Source organism: Varanus komodoensis, unplaced genomic scaffold (assembly GCF_004798865.1).
Source record: "Varanus komodoensis strain SLA01 unplaced genomic scaffold, ASM479886v1 scaffold1, whole genome shotgun sequence".
In the NCBI taxonomy this organism is placed as follows: domain Eukaryota; kingdom Metazoa; phylum Chordata; class Lepidosauria; order Squamata; family Varanidae; genus Varanus; species Varanus komodoensis.
In genome coordinates, this window is record NW_025335268.1 from 30,141,838 (window position 1) to 30,166,337 (window position 24,500).

At 36.9% G+C, this 24,500-nt stretch overlaps 1 protein-coding gene across 16 annotated transcripts in view; it reads right to left on the reverse strand.

The window, feature by feature from the left end:
* Nucleotides 1-24,500, reverse strand: part of AFDN (afadin, adherens junction formation factor) — a 119,557-nt gene that overhangs the window by 38,561 nt on the left and 56,496 nt on the right. For 9 of the 16 annotated variants that reach the window (XM_044421166.1, XM_044421160.1, XM_044421245.1 and 6 more), the window contains 9 exons: nt 21,946-22,040; nt 19,612-19,871; nt 17,822-17,891; nt 15,656-15,768; nt 12,770-12,831; nt 8,006-8,211; nt 3,881-3,901; nt 3,003-3,148; nt 1,817-1,911 (listed from right to left, as the gene is read on the reverse strand). In XM_044421166.1, coding sequence (XP_044277101.1) covers nt 1,817-1,911; nt 3,003-3,148; nt 3,881-3,901; nt 8,006-8,211; nt 12,770-12,831; nt 15,656-15,768; nt 17,822-17,891; nt 19,612-19,871; nt 21,946-22,040 — 1,068 coding nt within the window. The remainder of the gene's footprint in view (nt 1-1,816; nt 1,912-3,002; nt 3,149-3,880; nt 3,902-8,005; nt 8,212-12,769; nt 12,832-15,655; nt 15,769-17,821; nt 17,892-19,611; nt 19,872-21,945; nt 22,041-24,500) is intronic. The other 7 variants (XM_044421271.1, XM_044421192.1, XM_044421261.1 and 4 more) reach the window with 1 other exon arrangement.

Below are 24,500 nucleotides of genomic sequence, written 5' to 3' on the forward strand. Positions count from 1 at the left end.
CTGGCAATATTCAAACACAGAAGTTTCTTTTTCTGCTTACAAATTAATTTTGCTGCCCACAAACTTGATAATATATTCAAAGCCACATGTCTCCATCTTTTTGTTTGCAATGAAACAAAGTATGGTTAATGGGTTTAATATCAATTCATTATTAAACTGAATTAGTACTTCCCAATATATTTGTATTGATATTGTCACTAAATAGGAGGAAAGGAGAAGTGACATCTCCCAACACTTGGATGAACCTCCATCCCTGTCTCCCTCTCTCTGCGTGCACGTGCATGTGCGTGTGCGTGTGTGTGTGTAGGACTGTCTGTGTACATGTGTGCACACACGTGTCTATAAATAAAATGTGTGTATGTTTTAATTTCAACAAATCTAGTTCCTAAGTTTTGTAATTTTTTTTCTCAGACCCTTCTCTTCTCTATTTTTTATTCCTGTATTTTAATCCAGGATTTATTTAGTTAGTTCATTTCCATGTATATTTCAGCAATTAATGAATTGCTGATCAAACCATTACACTCATATATCACTAAATTTTCAAACAAAGATCTTGGTCTCTTCCTCTAAGTCACAAGTTACATTGATCATCAGGCAGGTTATTTGTAGATATTGAAAAACAGGAGTCTACATGCAACATAATTGTATCTTGATATGAAAAAATATATTATGAATAAAATCCTGCAACTTAAACTATATCATTCTGATAATTCTAGGGCTCTCACAGCACAATCTCTGCCTGTTTATTCAGCGTCCAATGAGCCTTATTCTCAAATAATTGAACTCAGAATAGAATCTTGATAATCCTACCCTCAGTGGCTCTTGACATGATACAACTGAAACAAACGAACAAGGATTTAATCTGCTATTTGGCTAACACATTATATATCCTATTTGAAAATGGGAACTACTAAAACGGTACACAATAAAAAAAATCAAGTGAGCAGTGTTGTACCAATCAAATATTGAAGGTTCTTTTAAAAAATCAGATCATGTCTTTATTGACTTTGTTAAAAATGCTCAACATACTGAGATATTAAAGAGACATTTTTGAGTGTTGTCCATGAAAACAGAAGGAAATTTCAGGGCTCATGGTTTATAGGAAAAGTAGGCAATGTAGTTCCCATGGGCTGTCCATGGAGGTGTCCTGGCCCTTCTACCTTTTTTTAAAAAAGAAAAACTTCCTTTTCTTTCTGGCAGGAGGGACTGCTGGGAAATAGGGTTCTGCTGGTTCTGAAAACCACGAATTTAAAGGAGTTGTTCAGGGTCCTGGTGCTCAGACCCTTCCCTTGCATTGCCCTCAGTGTTTGGGGAAAGAAGTCATGCCTCCCAAAGCAGCAATTTTTTAGTGATATCCAGAACACTTTGTCCAATTGTCAAATATGTCCATGGTCCCAAAATACTGGACCTCGGCAACATCTGGCTACAGGATTCAAAGTGAGTTGCACATTTCACAATTTAAGAATTCGAGTTTTAGCAACATTATTTAAGTCATGGAGATTTGTACAAAATATACCTTTTATCACAGGTTACATATACTTCTCACTCATGTTACAAGGTATAATATATTAAATTACAAATGCAATATCATAAAATTATAAATTAAAATTAAGCATAAAGCATGATTAAAACTGTGCTATGTTCTAACACCAGCTCAGCTTTCATCTCACAGAGCATCCCCTAATAACATGCAATGTGCCTTATTGTAATGCAAGCCCACAGCATGGTTCCTCACAATATACAATCTATCCCACCATACTTCTCCCACCGTGACAACAGGATTTATGCTTGTTAAAGATGTTATCAATGATCTAACCTATTTTGGGTCTTTGAGGATTATTTTCTTCTGGATCATCAAGAAATGCAGGCATGTAGTTATTAAGCTCTGACTGAAGACAATGAACCAGATATCTGAAAAACAAGTTTTGGGAAATAGTAAGGCTCTCACTCATTTCAAGATGGATTAGCTTAATATCTGAAGGTTAAAAGCAAATGAATAATTTTCACATTAAGGCATGCAGTCCTAGAAATTGCAGATTAAAATATATCAGTTGAATTCTATGAATCCCTGTTTCAGAATAAGTCCCACTAAATTTGATGGAAATTACTTCCAAGTATGTGAAAATATTCTATTAAAACAACCTTGTTTAACCCTATCAAAAGCTTGCTTAGACAAAACACTTTTCTCTTGACAGATGTCAAAAGGAATTACTTAGAAAAGGTAGGGAGGTCCAGATATTCCAGTGCAGAAAAGGTGAAAGGAGATGAGAACAGTGAGGGAAATCTTACAAGCCAGAGGATCACAGCCAAAAGGAGGCCATGTAGATTCCATCCCCTTGTGGCTTTGCTTTGGTCTTAACAACTTGCTATTTGACAGCTGTCAAGCAAAAGGCTAAGTAATACATCACCTATCTGCAGCCTTGCTTTGTCAGTGTCCATGGATGTTGCTTCCTGAGCACTGACAAGAGACACCAGGTTATTTACTAGGCAGAGTTTCACATTTCAGATAATCAGAGCTGTGTATTCACATAGCTTCCATCTATCTATTTTGTTATAAAAAACATTTGTGCACATTTCTGGGATCTAAACACATAATAAAAGAAAGTGACACCCACTCAATCTCCTGCTTGAGCATTCAGGGGGAGGGGATGCTATCATGAAAAATTTCTGAAAGGGGGGAAAAAAAAGGAAAAAAAAAGGAAAAAGAATAGCAGCTGTGACCAAAAATGGGTCACAATTAGAGTGGAGAAAAGAGAGGGGAAGCGTTCAGTTGCCAAGTCTTCTGCAATACCAGCAGTACCTAGTAGGAAAGAAGTGGGGCCAACCCCTGGTGAGTTTGATCATCTGGTCTGGCACACCATCACTTGTTTCATGAACCCACACACTGTAGTTTATTCACAGAATCGATTGCCATGTTATGTGAACTCCACCTATGTATATTTCTACCTCAAAATGGAGAAATTAAACTTTAAACAAACAAACACAGAAACTGATTATCTTACTTGAACGCCATCTGAACAAGGTGTGCCAAAACATCTTGTGCATCTAATGTGATTCTGCTAAGGTCTCGATCCTGCTTAATGAAATTTAGCAACTCGGATGCATTTGCCATCCAGAAAGCAAGTGCCCCAGCAATATTCTTCTGTTTCTGCAAATATTAAACAAGGAGAGGTGTAAACATGAATAAGTCCCCTTCTAATTATCCAACTTGCATTCATTGTCAAAAGGCTCTGTTTAGATAGACCAGTACCTCCTCCAGGTACATGACTCAGATACCAGATATTTGCAAAGTTTATATGAAACCACAAACAATATACTGGATATGTTGTAACAGCTTCAAATCAAATGTTTCTTTAATTAAGCATCATTAAATAACCCAAATGCTATTAGTGAAATGGAGTTAGCATGTTGTCATGAAATGCTGGAAGCTCAGGTATTTGCATTATCTGGTAATCTGTATACGCGTGAGCACATGTTCACTAATGCCCACTGTCACCCAGATGCTATTAGTCACTTGACTTTGACACCAAGCGACTCAGTACCAAGTACTGATCTATCTCACCATTTCCCGACCACAAATGCTAGGCCAGGCAACCTCAGATGAGATCCAAAGAACAGAACCACAGACAAAACAAAACAAAAAAAGGGAAGAAAAAGAACTTTTGTCATTATGTCTTCATACTGAAGTGCATAAAGCAGAAATTATGGAATGCTGATAGGTTGCGCAGTCAAAAAAGGATTTTAGTACAGCATGTTCCAGCTGCCAAATGAGTGTTATGTTCAATCCAGCTGTAGAAATATTGTATTTTTACATGGAAGCAGCATGAGAAACTGAGCTAAGCCAACACAGCTAGGATCAGTTCCCAGCAATATATCCTACCTGATCAACCTGGTCTACCTCCTGGAGAAAAACGAACGAAGGAAATCAAACAGAAGAAAGAAACTTGTGAACAATCATGGTAGTTTTAGAAATAAAACACTAAATATGAAGGCACAAGACGTATGCTCAGCCACATTAAAACATTTCACCAGGGGATGTAACACAACTGAGAAAACGTTTGTTTTAAACTGTGGTGGCTGTAGGAATGGGTTATTCTGGAGGAAACCCAGGCTTTTCCTCCACCCAAACTATGTAGGAACATTAACACCAACAGCACAATTCCACACAGAACACTGTCCAGATCTGCCCACAGAAGCCAGTAGAATCTTCTTTCCTGAAAAGTGAATTTTGCACTTGACTGAGGTACATACCCTCTTATTATCTACATTAATAAAAAATAAATTATGGTATTGAATTTAACATCATTGAAATACAGTCAGAATCATGTTCATATGAGTACCTATTAAAAAACAATATGAAGCCTTAGCCATACTTTAAAAGGAATATGTTTGTGTACTTATTTCCTTCCCACTGGCATTTGAAGAAGCTGCAGTGTTCTCAAGTATAGAATGCTACAGTATCTATTTATTCTTTTATTGATGGTCTTACATCCAATATTGTACCATAGTATCTGTTCATACCATGAAGCGACTTTACTAAGTCTGGATATATGCCCAACCCCACAACACACACACACACACACACACACACAATGCCATCTGCCCTGATTACATCATATTAAAGTCAGATTTTTTTTGCATACTTATTGAGACATGTACTACCTATAGAAGGGTAGATTAAAAACAAGTCTGAACATTGTATTTAATGAATACCTAGGAAAGTCCCTGCAAATGTATTGACTATTGACCTTACTATCTGAAATTCTATATTTAAGCCTATATTGAATTAAAGTGTTGCTTGTTTTGGGTTTTGTTTTGGTAAACTATTCCAGGAATGTGACTGAAGCACAATATAAAAATACCAATAATGAAATAGTTATTTTAGTTTAACGCCATGAGTATAATTAACATTCTGACAAATAGTTTAATAGGGTGTAAGGAAGCTTCCTATAATAACTGGGCATATTTCATAATTCTAGATACTTTAAATATGGAGAACTGTGGGCAAACCTTCATTTGTCCCCTAACCAAGCGCAGGAACTTCTCTATCCATTGTTGCCTGCTAGTTGTCCATGTCCTCAAACACAATTTGTTTTAAAAAATGGGTCAAAGATATCCATTAATTGGTTAGGAATCTGTGGGAGCAAATGCCAAAATGACCCCTTGATTTTTCCATCTAGATCAGGAGTCTTCGAATAGTCTCAAGAGCCATATTCCAGAGGTGATTCTGGCAATTTTTGAAAGGGTAAGATCAACCATGATGGGGAAGATCAAACTATGCTGCACATTTTTTAATAAATCTACTTTCTATATATTCTTTACAAAATTCCAAAAGCAATTCAGCTCAATTGCACAGTGGACACTCAAGCAAACATGGAACACACATACATGCATGCCCCACCACCGCTATCCTGGTTAAATCAAAACTGTTCCAAAGCAAAACTTATGGCAGCTGAGAGAGTAAGAAGAGCTGGGCTGGGCAGGGTGCTGGACAGAAGAGAAAGGACAAGAAGTGATCTGACGAGTGCTACTTTTGACTGTCCTGCATGAATATCTGGCTACATCCAGAAAGATGCAAAGGTCCCATGAGGATGCAAAAGAAACAAGAAAAAAAGCCACAGACTGAGTTCCAGGTAGGTAAAGAATGTTTAAAGGGGAAAATCTGAAGCATCTCTAGTTTGCAATAGTGAAGGAAGAGCAAAGTTTCAGATGCTGTAACTGGGTGGTAACATTACCAAAAGGATAGGTTGACCTGGAAAAGCATCAGTGGCATGTGCCATGCCTGATTAAGAATGTGGCCAGAAGCTGCCTTCCCCAAACTAGATCTATTTGTTCCTCCAATATCCAAAAGTTTGGAATGAGCAAAACTGATTTTATGCCCTAAGGGAATAGTAAATTGATACAATTCCTGCAATTCTAGAAGATACTGTGAGATTTCTTAGATACATGCAAAACTTACAATATAAAAACATCAGCAAGATGATTCATGTTATTAAAATATGAATAGTTATGTTCTACCCATAATGGCTCAAAATGTCAATTTGCAAGTTAAGTAATAATGGAGACAAAAGCAATGTTTTCTGACTCCTCCTTGTAAAACAAGTTGGTTAGGCAGTTGATCATGAGCTATTAATTCTGAGGCTAGCCTTTTCCTGCCTGTCCTACAACCTAGTAGGAGAGTAGGTTGGTTCTTCTCAAAATTTTTCCTAGAAGTAACTTGCATAAAAGATGGCTGGAGGAAACCAATATGCAAAATGCCTGTTAAGAAAAGTTGGGAGACTCTGCCGCAAAATAGAATGAAGAGGGAGTTGTCTGGATTAATCTGGGCCTTCACAGATTAGTTCTCATCTCAGTTTTATTTAAAATGGTGTATTAGTCAATATTACTCATTGTTGGTTTAATTTCTTGTAAACAGCTCAGTCTATGGGAATGGGGCAGTGGACAGATGGATAGATGCAGTTTAACTATTCCAGTAAGTGTGAGGGAATTCCCATGTAGGCAAGGCTCTATTGGCTTCTATGGGGCAGCTCCACAGCTTATTCAACAAGCATGTACTGTGCAGAATTGCATTCCCAATCTGTAGAGCTATTAAGGTAACAAGGAGACATGTAAACACATAAACAGGACAATTTAAAATAAAATAAAAGTGGAACATTGATTGCTTTTATACACAGGTATGTTGTTTTGACAAATTTTAAAAGAAAAAATATTTCTTCCACACAGAACATCCAAAATAGAAGAATGTACAAACTATGGTACTAATTTACAGTTAAGGCCTGTCTTTATGGCTATTGCTAACGGTCTTTCAAAGGAGATAATGACCTGGTTTGCATGACTGTCACAGTGCACTATGGTTTATCTAATAAGCCATGGTGGATTCTGGTGCATGCTGGCAGCCATTGTGAATATTCAGACCATGGCAGTTGTCACTGCAGATTACTGTAAAATCAAAACTCAGCACATAATGGATTGTCACTATGGTTAACAAACCAACCAAAATCCAAAAAAATAACCCACAAGTTGTATGTAGTTTGTTGACCATGGCAACAGGCCACCTTAGCTATGTTTGGATGTCATAATAAGCCACAGCTTGAATATTTAAATGTACACACTGTAACCAGTCCACCCTGGCTTAAATAAGCCACAGTGGATTGTGGCAATTGTGTGAACAGGCCCAATGGGTTAGATCTAGCATGTCTTTTTCATAAATGAAATGGTTGCTTCTGGTTTTGAAAAGGACTGAGATCTAGCAGAGGCTCCTGCTGGAGCAGAGGTAAGCAACCTTGTGCTTTCCTATAACCCCATCTGCCCCAGCTAGTAGGAGTTGTAGTCCAAACAACTGGAGCGCTCTCTTTATCCCTGTGTTGAAGAAATGAAACAGCAGCCATTCTTAAGTTTTCCCACTCCAGTCCTCACATCATTCCCAAGAGTCCCTCTCGAACAGCTTTCAAGGAGAAAGGAGGACTCAATACTCCAGAAGGGTATCCTGTGAGCAGTGTTCCACTCATGGGAACTCACTGGGATCCTACACAATAAAAAGAACTTAAACTAGAAAACCTCTTCAAGTTCCTAATAGTAAAATCCAGTTTGTGTTGATAATAAATGTTTGTGTGAAACAAAAAAACTGAACTGGAAGCTTATACCAGCAAAATATTTCAATACTAATATGTACACATTATCCAATCCTTGATGACCTGAATGTAGTACTCATCATCCCATAACAATGCAGTGTTACACAAAGAATACCTTATTCAATACAAATATTATAGATAGTTTCTAGGTTTATTTACTAGAGAATCTTGAATATTTCTTTGCTGCAACTGAAGAGTTATTTCATACAATATTACAAATTGCGCTATGTCCAATCTCACACAGGTTATGTATGAATGCTACCATAGTTGACACGTAAAACAATCCTGAAAAAGCAAATTCTTTCTGTAAAAAGTAATTTTATGAAAATATAATCATTTAATCTCTGATTATGTCTCTTAAGACAGAAACTCACCTGTATAACTCCTTCCATCATGCTCACCATCTTGTTTACTATTGCAATGACTTTGTGAGTACGTTCAGCAGGACTGATGTCAGGTCTATACTGGCTTGATAATACATACCGACATGTCATGTACAAAACGTAAGTCGGGGACAACTTAAAATGAACAGTTGAACTATTGGTGTAATTTATAATGGCAGACAAAAAGGCATCTTCAGCTGCAGAAACAGAAAACATTGGTAAACCAATATGAGATGAGTGAAGCTAATTCTCAATTCCTACCTACAAGATCGTAAGTGTAGAGATCACATTGAGATAGTGATGAAAAGGGAGATGCAAGGTATTATGCAAACAAGGGAGATTATCAGGGAGATATATAATTAGACATGGAGTACATATATGATCTTTTTAAAATTTCATGGGAAATGGATTAGGGAAGCATATAGACAAGGAAGAATGGGGAAGAATATGGGATGAGAGAATATTTAAAAGTATGTCAATTAGAATTAAGGAAAACTTTTATAAATTAGTATGGAAATGGTACATGACAGCAGTGAAATTATTTAATAAATATTCTGATTTATGTTGGAGATGTGGACAAGAAATGTGTACCTATTTCCAAATGTGGTGGAGTTGTGAAAATATTACGACATTTTGGATAATATTTTTAAGAAGATTAGCAAGATATTGAACTTAAAAACTGAAGCACTGTTGTTCATATTTTGTGAAAAGAAATGGAATACTAAAGAATTAATACATTTGGCGGCGGCAGCAAAACTGGTAATAGCAAACAAATGGAAGGAAAAATTGGATGTTCAGCTAATTGAATGGTATAAAGAAGTTTGGACTAATAAAGAAGAATGATTGTGGCAATATATGGGGTTTGTTTATTGAATATGCATTAATAAAAGGGGAGAGTAGTAAACCTTCAATTGATATAATGCAATTTTGGATGCAAGTGGGTATTCCTAAAAGAGTAGAAAAATGAAGGGGGAAAACAGTATTGTATACCCTGGCCCAGTGGAGGGGTGCACTAAGTGTGATTTTTATTTTTTTATTTTGTTGTTGTTCTTATCTTGTGTGTATGTGTGTTTAGTGAAGTTTGTGCTGTTTCCTTTTCTTATATCATTTTTTGTAATTGTACTCCTTTAAAAATAAAATCCTACTACAAGAATATGAAGCCTTTATGGCATGACTTGAGGGAAAAAAACAACAATAGGCTAAATGATTCATTCCTACTCTCCATACTATCAGATTTTACACATTACGTGAGTGAGAATTTTATAAGGGAAAGTTAAAGATAATTAAATAATAATTAATTGTAACAACTATACCCAGGTGACTGCCTTTCAAGATAAAGGTAGCGAGATGCAAAAATTGCATCTTGGCCCTCCTCTGGGAACCCTCCATGAAAGACATTAGGAGGCAAAGTAACCAGAGGAGGGCTTCCTCTGCGGTGGCGCCCTGCCTGTGGAATGCGCTCTCCAGAGAGGTCATTATTTGTTTTTCGGCACCAGGCTAAGACCTTTTTATTTCAACAATATTTTAATAACTTTTAATATTAGCTATATAGGTTTTAATCTGCAGCCAGGGTGGATCTGGATTTTATTTGTATTATGTTTTATTCTATTCTTATTATTTATGTAAGCCATCCTGAGGCTCTGCAAAAGGACAGCATACAAATATTCTAAATAAATAAATAAATAAATAAATGTAATACACCAGATCCTAAGAGCACTTAAAAGCATATGAGAAGTGATATGGGTTTAGGCAACATAAAAATTCATCATGACTAGTTACCTACAACGGCTTGTTGTGTCATGTGAACCCAATCAGTAACTGGCCTAAGGTCTCTCTGTGTGCTTCAGGATGAATAGGAATTCAAACCTGGGTCCTAGTTGGATATTTTAACCACTAGAGAATATTAGCTCTCTATTTCACTAGCACTTTCTAGCAGGTGAAGAAATCAAGTGGATGAAGATGGGCATGAGTGAAGTCTCTTGTGGTCTTTATGCCAATTGCTGACTGACCATCAGTCCCTTTTGCGATGAATCTTATACCCTTTGGAGACATCCAATGATGAAAGTGGTCAAAAGCAGACATGGTTATTTACTATTAGATTTATATTCCCCTTTCTTCATACAACAAGCTCCAAGTGACTTATATTCTCCTCTTCCTGCTCTCAATCTTATCCCCACAACAACAACCCTTTTAGGCAGAGTCTGTGAGAGTCTGTGACTGGCCCAAGTCAACTAGTTGGCTCCATGGCCAAGCCGGGACTAAAACCCAAACTGCCTGAGTTCCAGTGTTGCACTCTTATACTTCACTGGCTCTCTGAGCACACGACAACCCTGAGTACTGCCCTCAAAACCAGGCTTGCTGCCTTTCATCTGGAGTTCAAGCCACTTCAAATATCATGGTCCTAAAGCTATACAACAAAAGCACAGGGCAACTTGTTTTTGAAAACTGAACTGGATCTGAAGAAGTGCTAATGTTCAGTCTCAAGGGCAAAACAAATGTTTTAAAAACTGACATTATACCCCATTAGATATACATTCAGACATTTGCCACTGTTCGTCAAACGTAAAAAGTACCAGAGCATAGATCAATTTCTCAGGTATTTCTTTTTGGGGCCAAGTGCTAGACCCTGCCTTGAACACAAAACTGCAGTTTCCAATGGAACAGGCAAACTTTAAACAATGTCACATTTTATTCTTGGTGGTTCAGGCCAGTTGGAAGAGAAACATGTGGCAAAGAACAGTCAACTAAGGCTGGAAGTAGTCTTTGGCACTTCATGAATGCTGGTATCCACTAAGTTCTAAATTCTTAAAATTGGTACAACAGATTTGCTATAATTATTGTAGCCACTAGAAGAGCCTAAAAATGCTGACCTCTCACCATATGACCCATACTCCCTTCAAATCCTTCACAGTGTGGCATAACAATCACATCAAAATTGCAGGGCGAATAATCTGGGCAAACAAATTCATCCTTCTAGTTGTTCACACTTTAATCACACACTTGATTAAAGTGGGTAACTTAAGTGGAATTTAATTAGCCCTACCTAGCAATACTAGATCTGCTTCAGCAGCACCCATGTCTGACCTGCTACAACATCTTCCCTCAACAAACGTGTGTGTGTGTAAGATGACATCTATGTTCCAAATTCAGAGCCTGAGCTACACATTCCACCAAGGCAACGGAAGGCATCACTTAAAACAGTTCCTCACCTTTAGACCTATGTTTCCTCCTACTTCAGCAGGAAAGTATGTTTGGAGTTCTCTAGATTCCAGTTTGTTTTTCCAGGTGCTATGTTTGATTTTCATTCCAGAAACTGAAAACATGGTCAGGAAAACAGCCTATTCTACCTCCTCTGACACTGTGATTTCACCTTTTCAAAAAGAAACACTGACACTTATCTCTGTTGTCCTAAATATAACTGGGAACATGTGAGAAACTTGCTTCGATGTCTTTTTAACACAATTTATCCAGATTGCACCTTCCAACTCAAACACAGCCTTGGATGCAGTCTGCAGGTGAAGTGCATAAATTTTCAGGCTTACAGTGTGATTCACTAACAAAATGAAGGACATTAAACAGCATGTACAAATTGGAAAAATGTACATAAAATGGTATACTTTGAAAAAATGCATGCAAATATGCTTTAATCAATGGGAGAAGAATATGTACATTACAAATATATGCACAACTCAAGTGTACTTCTGGAAAATGTACACTAAAATACAGAAAAAGAAAAAACAAAGCTAATACTTGATATAGACTTGGATTAAAATAAATTTCAAGATTTTGGCTTACTTTAGCAACCTCACATTTTGCTGATTTAAAGGTAAAGATTTCCCCTTGACGTTAAGTCCAGTCATGTCTGACTCTAGGGGGCGCTGCTCATCTCTGTTTCCTAACCGAGGGAGCCAGCGTTTGTCCACAGTCTCTGTGGTCATGTGGCCAACATGACTAAACACCGAAGTGCACGAAACGCTGTTACCTTCCCACCAAAGTGGTACCTTTTTTACCTACTTGCATTTGCATGCTTTCGAACTGCAAGGTTGGCAGGAGCTGGGACGGAGCAACAGGAACTCACCCCATTGTGCAGATTCGAACTGGCGACCTTTCAATCAACCAGCCCAGCAGCACAGCAGTTTAAACCACTGCGCCACCTGCATCTGCACACTCCTGCATATGACACATTCCACTCACTACAAATGTATATGTAATATATATGGAGGCTAAAACTGGATCAACCCCCCCCAGTTGTTACTTGCAGTATTTGTAGTTTGTAGTCAGTATCAAGGTGTCAGGTTCAGCCTGTTGAAACCTACAAGATGCTGCTGGCAAGGGAAGAGTGGCTTGCTTTAAGTGAAAAATTCAAATTATCTGGCAGTGGCTCCTGGAACACTTGGAGGATTGGATATACATGAAGGAAGCTTGTTTTTTTCAGTGCAATTTATTTTCGTTGATACTTTTATCTATAATTTCTAAAATAAATCTCTACCAGAAATAGAGCTAGAAAGCAGGAGGAAACACTTTGGAAAAGGGGATAGCATTTATAGCCATAACACTGAACAGTGTTTACTCTTTGAAGTATTTTATTAGTTTTTGTAAGGCATGTTAGATTGTGGCTGAAGGGAAAATATGACATATACTTTTCAACAACTTCTTTATTTCAAGTATCCATCATATCAGATAAAGCTTATGATGATGAAGATTATTATTTGCTTTTATACCCGGGCAGATTTTGGTTGAAATTATTATACTTACAGCTTTCCCTGAACTCAATGCTTGCAGGCAATATCAATTCAGGTCCATGTGCATCTTGAGGTCTACAGACAGAAAACAAATCTTCAAAAGTCCCATTCCAAGAGTAAAAATTAATTCCACTTCCAAAAGATACACATTTCTGCAAAGGCTCTGCTTTTGAAATTATATGCATTTTTGTTCATGACGACTGAAAAATAAAGCACTGGAAAAATGCAGTGCTTCTCCTCAATTCTTGTTTAATTCGCTCTCAAGTTAATTTACCACTACCACTAACAAAAGCGATCACAGTACAAACTTGAACTGAAAGTCTGCAATATTAATGAATTTTCAGAACACAACATACTGCTCTAGGCAACCTAACAGCTACTGCAAATAGCTCATGTTACTTTGAACAAACATGGTTATACCAAAACAGAATTAGAGGTTACTTTATCAGTCTTATGTTAAAATCTACAAATGTTATACAACATAATAAAGAAAAACCTTTTAAAACATTTACCCTATTTTTATGAGACCTAGAGTGCATGTCTATCACTTGATGACTAATAGCTAACATGTGACCTGACTCCACTGAAAAACACTGTTTTAAGCTAACGATTTTTAAACATTATTTTAGATTTCAAACCACTCAAGCATATGCTTACTTTGCGTGTATGCATGTGTTTGTGCATGTGTGGAAAGACAGCAAGAGAGAGCAGGTTGCTATATAATGCACAGAAATAAAATTTTGCCACTGCTATATAAATAATTCCAATGTGGCAGATTCTAAAATATTACAAGCATCAAGAACACAAAGTTTTAACTACAGCAGAGTTAAAACTAAAATAAAAATGATTGCAGCATTGCATAGATATAAATTAAAAACTCCAAAGATTTGTGGACACAAACTATTTTTCTCAATCACTCTGCAATCTGAAATTATATCACTTCACCTTTTCACTATCACTAAACATTTCTCCATATTCTCAATTAATATACAGACATATCCATTAATTTTGAAATACTTGCTGATCCTGAATTGGATAACTCTTTCTATTGATGTTGCATAAGAAACTGACAACTGAGACATGCCTATATGTAAGTAAATTCAGCAAAGCATTCACTATTATGGTTTTTTCTCAATGCCCTCCTTTAGCTCAGCTGAATTTGTACAAGAGAACATTTAATTAGGTCTGTGTTCATTGCTTGCATTTGACCATAATTTAATATGACACTGGCTGCATTCTCACATCATGCTAAGCCACCCTACAAATAAACTACACTGTATGAGTTGTTTGTAGAACACCCCACAGTGTGCCTGGCAGATGTTCAGACTCACCATGTGTTGTTCTCCCTGTCATTTCCCTTCAGTTCTCCAGCTGGTATACCTCTGTCCTTTGTGGCAGAATCGGTCTTGTTTCCTAACTCCTATTCCAATTGTTATTTCTCTTCATTTGATACTGTTGTGTTTTCTTTTGTTTTTGAAGTCTCAAACATGCACTACTGGGGGTCATATTTTCATATTTCCCAAGAGAACGGTACAATGCTATGTTTAATTTATTATTGGCTTTTTTGTCAATCTTTCACTGGTGTGTGCAGGAGCGGACGTGCACCTCCCCAATGTTAAAGGAAGACATATGAAATACTGATTTGTGTTTTGCTATCACTGATGACAAATCATGTGATATGAAGATGAAAAATTTAAGTTTTTACAGAACCCCTCATACATTTAAGGGTTTGGATTCCTGGTTATCCTAATGGAGTTCTGCAAGTGTGCAGGACTTTCCTCTTGAGGACTGGGGAAGTCCCACTTGCACACAAAGGGTTATATCATCCTATTGCCACACACACTGTCATTTTTGTTTGCCCTGTATAATGTAAGCCACCCTGAACACCCATTCCCTTTAGTGGTACTGTTTAAAGACTAGTCTAATCTATGTCCTAAAGACTTAGTCAAACAGCTTCTATACAAAGCCATTTACATGAAATAAATTTTCACATATTGCTATTTCAGTATAATTCGGCTATATAGTTACTTATAGTTCATTTAAAATTCAGTGCAAAGTAATACTTTATTTTTAGATGGATCACACACAGAATGGATTCACTTCTTCCTACTCATGATTATTTGAAGCTTCATATTTACTTCCCTGCAGGTCCCTTACCCCATAAAAGAACTATGAGTTAAATTTAACATGAACACAAGTGGGCATCCGTTCACAATTTTTTTCATGTTCCTAACCCACAGCAGCCTTTCCATGCTTCTCAGATATACTCTGCAGTGTCCCCCGAAGCGGATTTCAGTAGCATGTCCAACATGGGGACTGGAGAGTGAATTCTACTCCAATGGCAGACGAGTTGGATACAACCCAGTATCTTTCATGCCATCATATAAAAGAAGCATCTCTCCAACTTATTAAATCCAAGGGAACTGGAATTGTGTCCAGTGACAGAATTGGTAAGTCTACCTCTTTGCTCTTCCTGGCTGAAGAAAACATCTTGCTTTGAAAAGAGCCCTGAAAAAAAAGCTGTTTTCTGAGAAATCCAGAACAGAAATCATGCTCAGCTCAAAAGCAGGAGTAGTCCAATCAAATCATGCAAGCAGAACCCTCACTCCATAATGGAGGCATGAATAATAGTGACTGTACATTACATAACCTATTGGTAGAGTTACCTGAGATTATCATTTCTAAGTCTTCTAGGTTGTTCATATATAATATTTTAAGCTGTTAAAGATTAAATGAACCATCTAATCAAAACGGACTTGATTAAGTGCCTTTATGTTTAAAAAGCTGTATATTTCCCAATCATATTCAATCCAAAATAATTTGGTTAAACGAAGTTTGATTTTCAAAAAATCTGATCTGACCATTTCAGTGTGAAAAATTCAAGAATATCTTTTGGTACCTGCCATCCTGCCTGCGGTAATCTTGTTGTTCTATTCTGATGATTGGCTTTACCATGCCTCGTTCAGCTGTGCTGGATGCTGACATTCTATCACTGTCCAATCTGTTGGTACTCTGTTCCATGCAAGATGAGAAGCATTTATGAAAAAAGCATAGTAGACACTTGTTTCACAGCTGATATAAATCAGAGCATATATAATCAAAGCATATACATACATTCATATATCCACTAATATATCTCAAAGAGAGAGAGAGAGAACAAAACGACATAACAACAGAGCAGTCATTCATGCCTCAATGCCATCAAACATTAGCTTAAAATATATCTTTCAAGGAATCCTGAGGATCCTTCCAAACATATCATGGAATCCCTCATTAAGGTAAGGAAGGATGGACATGATTTATGAAAGACAGTTTACCTACTACTGGCAATCTTCCACCACAACTATAGGTTAAAGTTAGATACATTTGCAGGTTCATTCTATTCTACCCTAAAACAGCCCTTCCTAGAACTAGAAATTCCTAAGATTCCATGAAAGATATGAGCTAAGTCCAGGTCAAATTACTGTGAAAAAAGTGATTTGAAGTTAAAACACTTCATTCTAGAGAATGTTGTGAAAAAGTAGATCAGGATTCACGGTTAGAACACTGAGTGATTTAATACCATTTACCAAAGCTGTCTATCTTCCAGTTTTCACCTACAGAAGCAACAAAAGGATTTCTCCCTCTAAACTAGGCTGCTGAAATACAGGATACTTGGAATAAGCAGGAGTGAATTACATATGAAAATACTATGAACTCAGTTCTGTTCTTATACTGAAAATAAGTTCTTCAAGCTCAGATTATGCACCATAAATTCTATGTGCATGACTTTGCAACTGGTTCTGATTTTTTTTACCAGAATGTTAAGATTCACCAAACTGAGGAGCATACAATGTAGCCTCCACACTAGTAAGACCCACCACCAGCACAATATGAAGCTAGCAGTTCTTGAAGCAACCGGAAATGAGACCAAAGACTACTTTCTAAAATGGGGTGGGTCAATTTTGCAGAAAGATCTGGGTTAGGAGATGACAGTTTCCTGTTGAACTAGTAGCTGGTACTGCAGGCACATCAGAATGAGTGGACATACAGTAGCAGTGTTGGATAGCACTGACAACAAACCTGAAGTATGCCTATCCTGTCCTTGATTACTATAGTTAAAGCATTTAAAGGAAAAAACATCCAAAATCTAAATGCTGTTTAGCAAATGTGTGCATGAAGGAAGGTAACTCAAATCTAACCTTCCTCCATTTACAAAGACCTAAAATACATGCGTAATAAAGTATAAAGTAATTTCAATGCCAAATTTGTGCCATTATTTCCTTTTACTATCTCTGTTTACCTTTGTTTTCAACAATAATCAAATGGATCTTTCGACAATAGAAATAACAAATGCAAGGTTTTACTGAAAACTAGCAAATTTTACCCAATTCTCACAAAAAGATAAAGCTTATAGACAGTGCTTGTTTTCCAGTTAATGTTAATGGGAGGCATGATGATTTGAATTTTGAAATCAAAATCCAAACTAGGGACAAAGCAGTTGGCCCCTGAATCAGGCTCTTTTCCAAGTCCCTGAATCAGGATCCAAACTAAATCTTGTGGTCAGTGTATGTCCCAAAGGCCATTTAAACAAACCCAATTCCAAGTATGAACATCATACTGAAAGAGAAGCTTTCAGTCTCTTGTGTACAACAGAGAAGGAAAAAGGTGGCCTGAAAGCTTGAGTATTTGAAAGAAACACTCAAGGCCTCTTATGTCTGAACAAGGCTTTAAGGTTTATGCCAGGAATAAGCAAACTGAAGCCCTCCAGAGGCTGATAACCCCCAAGTACCATCAGCCCCAGCCCTCATAGGCAATAGTGAAGAACTGCACTCCAATATCTACTGAAGGGCCTAGAGTTCCCCCTCCCAATTTATATATAAAACCCTTTTTCCTAGTTAATTCTTCTACCACCAAACAAAGCCCTGTAGAAGTAACTACTCTTACCCATGAAGTTCACTTGCTACTTCTGTTAAGATTCAGTGCATTGTTATGCTACTCAGTATATCATTAAAATGTATTTAAACAATCAGTTTTCAAGTTCTAATTATTCACCACATGTTTAGATATACTAACAATCTGTTACCTTGCTTGCAGGTAATCCTGTTCCACTGTGGATATCTCCCTCCAAATCAAATGTAGTTTCTTGAATAGTTCTGAGAAGACAACACACATTCCAGAATTTGGTAATTATGAACATTCAATTAGCATATAGCACAGTAATGTTCTGACCAATTGTTAAGCTTTGTTATTAGTTACAATTTATTTATTTATTTACATATATTTATAGGCTGCCTATAATTGCTGAGGCCTTCCTGGCAGCTTAAAATACAATTTACTATATCTTTTATTCCAATAAATACAGGTGTTTGATCTCTTGTACAATAACCCCATTACAAAGGCCAGCAAAAACATTCTTACTTAAATATAAGTTACTTCTAAGCCTAATTGTTTTATTTGAATTTCATCAACTGTTCTAGTCTCCATTTTTGTTGTTGGTATTATTTAAATTTTGGTTGTAATGTTCTGTAGTTCTATGATCTCTCTGATTTTGCAGTGTTTAATATGATGACACAGAGAACAGTTATATGTCCATCATTTTAAAAAAATGCAGTACCTTTTGGGAATCTGAATTTCATCAACTGTTCTAGTCTCCATTTCTGTTGTTGGTATTATTTAAATTTTGGTTGTAATGTTCTGTAGTCTAGGATCTCTCTCATTTTGCAATGTTTAATATGATGACACAGAGAACAGCTTATATGTCCATCATTTAAAAAAAATGCAGTATCTTTTGGGAATCCTTGTCTACTTTTCAGGCAACAGAACTAGACATCATACTCTATGGTATCATAAGATATGCAACTGTGTAATAATTACTAACATTTTCAATTTGAAAACAGAAATACCATTCTGATAGCCAGTGCACTTCCTAAATGGCAAGAGTCAATTTAGCTCCCTAGGAAATAGAGAATGGCATTCTCATCTACTAGTTATATAAACTGAACATCATCATCACCTCACACATTCTAACTATGTTATGACATGAAATTCCTCTTCATCTATTTTAGATGTAATTCCTTAGAATATTTTTGTACCACCTACAAGTATGTCATTTCACTGTTGACTTCCTTTCTTGGAGAATCAATACAGAGAGTTAGTACTTTTCAATTTGGCTTTACCCACACACAATATGTTGCCTTGAACACGTGCTTGACTATATTCAGTGCTTTTTTTGTAAAAAAAAAAAAAAAAAAAAAAAAGTGCCGGGACTCATGTCTTGGGGTCACACTTTTACTCTAAAAAAGATTTTCAATTCACCAACTTTTTTTGAAATAAAGAACTTATTTACCTTTTGCACATAGCCAGTCACTCTACACACACATAATCATAATGGTCGCCGCCGGCAGTAAGCACTCAGCGCGCAACCACACGACCAATCCCAAGCCAAGCAGCGTCCCAAGCCGAGCAGCGCCCTCACAATCAGCACAGACACACAAGCAGTCCACATGCACTGATGATTTTTGCCGCCGACCTGCTATGCCCGACAGCATTTTTCACTTGGAAAAATCCGTTTGAAAAATCCATCAAAAAAAGGTGCCGGAACACCGTCCCGGTGCATTCTCTGACAAAAAAAGCCCTGACTATATTCATTTATCCTGCTTTACAGGTGGAAGTTTAACTTAGTTTTAATTATGAACTAAACAAATGCAAATAACTGAAAATTTTACAAGGTGGAAGAGGAGCATTAAACATGATTAAGCAGATAATCACATTACTAATATCAGTTACCCCTTATCCTATCAAACACTGATGTATCTTCAAGCATCTTAAATAATCTTCTGAGTTTTAGATTTTTGCCTGAAAATGGTGACTTACCCAGCTTTGTGTCTTGAACTTTTGACCATGTGACCTGCATCTAGACGTCCTTTCGGAATGTGATCTTGAACAGGATCCACAAATTTAAATACATGAGAGGTCCCAAACTGAACCTTCATACCACTTTGCAGCATAGTGGTCTCTGATATACGTTGACCTTCAACATATGTTTCAGCATCAATGCTTGTTGGAGTAACTGTAACAACTCCATCCATATTAGTAAGGTCACAGTGATGAGGCTGAATTCCTGGACCAAACAACTGAAAATACAAATAACCAAAATTCAGAAACAATAAATCTGACATTAGGCTTTTCAAAAAGCTTACAGCAATTTGCACATACCTTGTTCAAATGTACCAAGATATAAACTGGATTTCATTACCAATTCTGAACCAATACATGCAATTTCATTAAAATAAATGTGTCAGGGCCTATATAACTCATTAATACAGGGGTTGGATTGAAATTAGAAAGCCAACAAATACTGCCACATGACACATTGATAAGAATGATAAAATGTTGTGTATATATGCAAATTGATGTTTTGTTGTCAAGAATTTAGAAAAGTCTACCAACTCTGTTGGTTTAAGCAACATGGATTATTCTCTTACTGCTAGAGAATATTGTCCCTCCAATCAGTAAATATGTGAATTTTCATCATTTTTATTACTATTACAACTGAACTCATAGAAATCACACACAGGAAGGTTAAGTGTAAACTATGAAGCCCAGCTACCCTGACCTGGACAATTTTCATGAATTTTTATAAAATAAATATAAAATCTATCAGAAATAAAATATAAAAAGTATTTTCTTACTCTAGACTGCTACACTTTTTACTAAAATGTACCCCATCTCATGTAAGCATGAGATGCTTACATGTTTGTATCATGTAAGCTCCTGAGTTTAAGCAATGAAATTAAATTCAAATTAACTTTCATATGAATTTAAAAAGTTTAAAAGCTTTATTTTAATACCTTTGACATCTGCTTTGATGAACAGTATTATCCTACTCAGAAGTATAAACAATTGAGAAGCAAGGTAGAGTTTTACAGTAACTGTGCTTTGTCCAGACAACCAGCTGAACTGAGACAATTTTACAGTTCAGCAATTTCTGCCTATTACTTTCTCACACTATTCTGTGGCAGTGAATTGTATAAATATTATTCACAAATGATCTTGAAGTTTCACTGCAGTAAGCTGCTCTTGATGCAGAACAGAAGAGGGGGCACTACTGCTATTGTGAATGTTTTTGAACACCAAACAGAATGGAATGAAACAAATTTAAATGGCAGTGGATATAAAAACACAAAATAATAACAGAAATACAATGAAGCTAAAATTCACTTTGAGACTAATCAAATGTAATGCCATACCATGGGTAAGTGAATAAGCCTTAGGCTCATGAACGTTTCCATGCCCCTCCCACACCCACAGAGATTAGAGACTCCCAGGTGTGATTTAGACAAACCATAATATACTAATATATCAGGACTGCAAACCTAGATAAAACTTTGGTTTAAAATCCCAGTCTGCAAACCAGTCATGGTTTGTACAAACCATTTTTTAGAGAACTAGGAAGAAATGGCAAATGTGATCGTACATTTGAATCTCTAGAGTGAGGAAGGGCAGAGCATTCAAGTCATGCTCATAATGTTAATGCACAGTTTGATCTCTGTTCTGAATAGCCTCAGAGATCCCTTTTCTCTCCCAAAGATGTCTACAACTTCCAAAATTGAGTTCTCTTTTTTAAAAAAGAAAGCCAGTGCTCATGGTTATTAATATTTTAAAATGCTCAAATCAGTATAAAGCAATGTGATTAGAATGAAACAGATTTTGTAGTCACATTGAAAACTATTATTAGTTGTTAACAGACTATTAATGTGCAATTTATTATTTTCCCAAATTCACAGAGGGCTACAGTCAAACTAAGATGTCATATTTGTTGTAACTAAGACAAGTTACAATGAGCTTTGAGCTTACATACTATCTTTTTCTCATTCCCCTGTTTCACATGCAAGGGGAAGAATTTAAAGCTTCTGGCTGCTCTTTAGAATTAACTGGTTTGTTTTGTGTAAATATGAGAAACTGATTTGTACAAACCATATTTGTAAACAAATCAGAATACTGGAACCATACTACCAGACATGATTGCTCCAAATCATGTCTAGGAGTGTTGAAAACTTAAATCTCACATATGAAGAACAGAGAAAGGGAGAGGGGAAAATGCATAAGCTCATCACAATACATATTAATGGCAACAAATTGTTGTTGTGGTGTTTAAATACAGCTCCTATGAAACTGTTTGCTTCATTCAAACCACTATTTCCTCACCTGAATGGAGTTCTCATCAAATTTTTCTGTACCAACTTCTGTTACACTTAACTGCAAACGATAAAGCTTTGGTTTATCTCTGGAGTCAGAACCATCTATAAGTAAGAACAGACCATTTTATTTACAAAAGTAATTAAACCTTGTTAATTTGCAAGAAACGAATGCACTGTGATATTATATTACCAAATGCTGCCTCAGGGTTTCAAAAGTAATTTATAAAGGAGCTTAAGGTGATCTTTATGTATTGAATTATGAGATGCTACTATTAAAGGGAACAATTTTCACCAATTCCTCCCCCGCAACCATAGCCCCCTGAAAATCTGCTTCATAAGGCTGTGGTACTTCCAGATCAGCAAAGAGGTAGCACCATCAGTATAGATTCACTTAATCTAGATCCAATACTGTATTTCTATCCTGCCTTCATGCCTAAATACATGGCAGCTTCAAACAATACAAATAAAAACATACCAGCAGTAAAACTGAGAGAATATGAGAGTACTAAAATACATATGCAGGGAAGAACTGTCTTTAATGTTAATTATTTTCCATAAACGGTTGCTTGTTAAAAGGCCACAAAAAGTTACTTAAATTGCAACAGAAGTCTTTTCTTTCAACTTGGAAGGGTATGCTAGAATATTTTTCATTTTATTTTTCAGAGGTTGCTGATGTACAGAACTCTTATAAAATATATTTTTAAAGAAAATTCTAGCTTCTTCACATTGCAGTGTGGTTATAGCACCCTTAAGTGCCTCTCAATTATAGGACATCAGATCTGGCACTAACCACATGAGTGGAGTTGTGTTGATGTACATCATGTCCTTAAACTCTGCTACTATGAGGCAGACTATCTATCTAAAAGAAAGATAATTCAGGGGTCAATTTTTCTAATGATTTTCAGAAATATTTTGTGGCTGATGTATGACAGTATTTTCCATATACCGGGATGGGTAACATCAGGATTTCCAAAAGCAATTCTTAGTCTGCAGGGTGCTGAAACACTGCCCCTCCCAACACACACACACACACACCTCCCCCGCCCCCCCCCAAAGAAAGCAAAGACATGAGGGTGAACAAAACACAAGGAAAAAAGCATGGGAAGATAAGAAAAAAAAAAAGAAAAACTATTTGCAGAGTGATTCCCAATCTAGGCAATGCGGTTGGATGCACAGTCAAAAAGAAACTGAGGGACAGGGTGCTAAGCTGAAGAGGCTTCCTTCAATCTAGGCCTTGAGCTGCTGCAGCAAAGCCTACATGTGTGATGCACGGAGACCACAACAAAGAACAGCAATTTTGCAGGCATGGCTGCCTACAGCCTGTGGACCACATGCCATATATACGAAATCCTCCCCACCCCCGCTGCAGAGAATTCCCTAGATCCCACTTGTTTTAAAAAAATATCACCACTGTTCAAAAATTTACATCACACTGTTTAAGAGCAATATTAATGCAGAACAATCTTGACCAGACTAAGGAATCAATAGTAATAAACTCCAACATGATCTGTGTTGAGATCATTTCCAACTTATTGCAGTATTTAGACAAGCACCTGCCTCTACATTGTTGAAACAAAGTACGTCACAATTTCTGAGTTCCACTGCATTCTGTACACAAGGTAAACAATGCACAAATTAAACGGTCATTTCTAGGGACAGAATATTTTCTCTCTCTCTCCTTCCTAATTCAAAGAAGTGCTCAGAAAAATTCTGCATTATAAACGGAACAACAGAGTGATTCTATGGCTCCTATGCAGCATTCAGGGAGCTATAAGATAATGCAGAATCCAGGACCTAAGGTCAAAGACAGCATTCCAACGTTAGAGGGGGTGGTTATGCGCCAATCCTCCTCCCCTCCTCACGGCCAATGCAGAAAGGAAAGCAAGTTACTTATCTGTAACTGCTCTTATTCAAATGGTCACCTGTGCTTTCACACATATGGTCTCTGTCCCTGCATGGAGCACACTGCCAGGAAGATTTAGTAGCCAAGAACATTTTGGCAGGAACCCCTACATCACCTCCGCAGCCATTGTGAAAGGGAAGGGTTCCAGCCCTTCCTCTCAGTTCAAATGAGACTGCCCAGGTGCCCTTGGGACCAAGCGAGGATCAATAGGACTGACTTCACATTCAGCAAAGCCAATACAGTACAAAGAGTAAAAATGTTAAGTTGCTTACATACCTAAGCCTAACCCCAGTGGGGCTGGTGGTAGATTGTGTGAGTGCACAGATGACCACTCGAAAAACAACAGTAACAGGTAAGCACCCACTCAAAGACTCTGAACCTAACTCTTTGCACCCATACCCCTGTGGCAACACTATTGAAAGTGAGGAGACACACACACACACGATTTTCATTAAGAAAATTACATAGGGAATGGTGAAAACTATGCCACTGACCCGGATTATTCTTCCCTCACCACAACTCACACATACCAATGTGATCATGGACCTTAACATTTTGAAAATTTCCCTAAACTAGAGCACAAGGCTGGAAAAAGTTATGTACTTAACCAAACAGCTGCTTGGCAAGAACTGCCCATTGCCACTTTTTCCAAACAAATA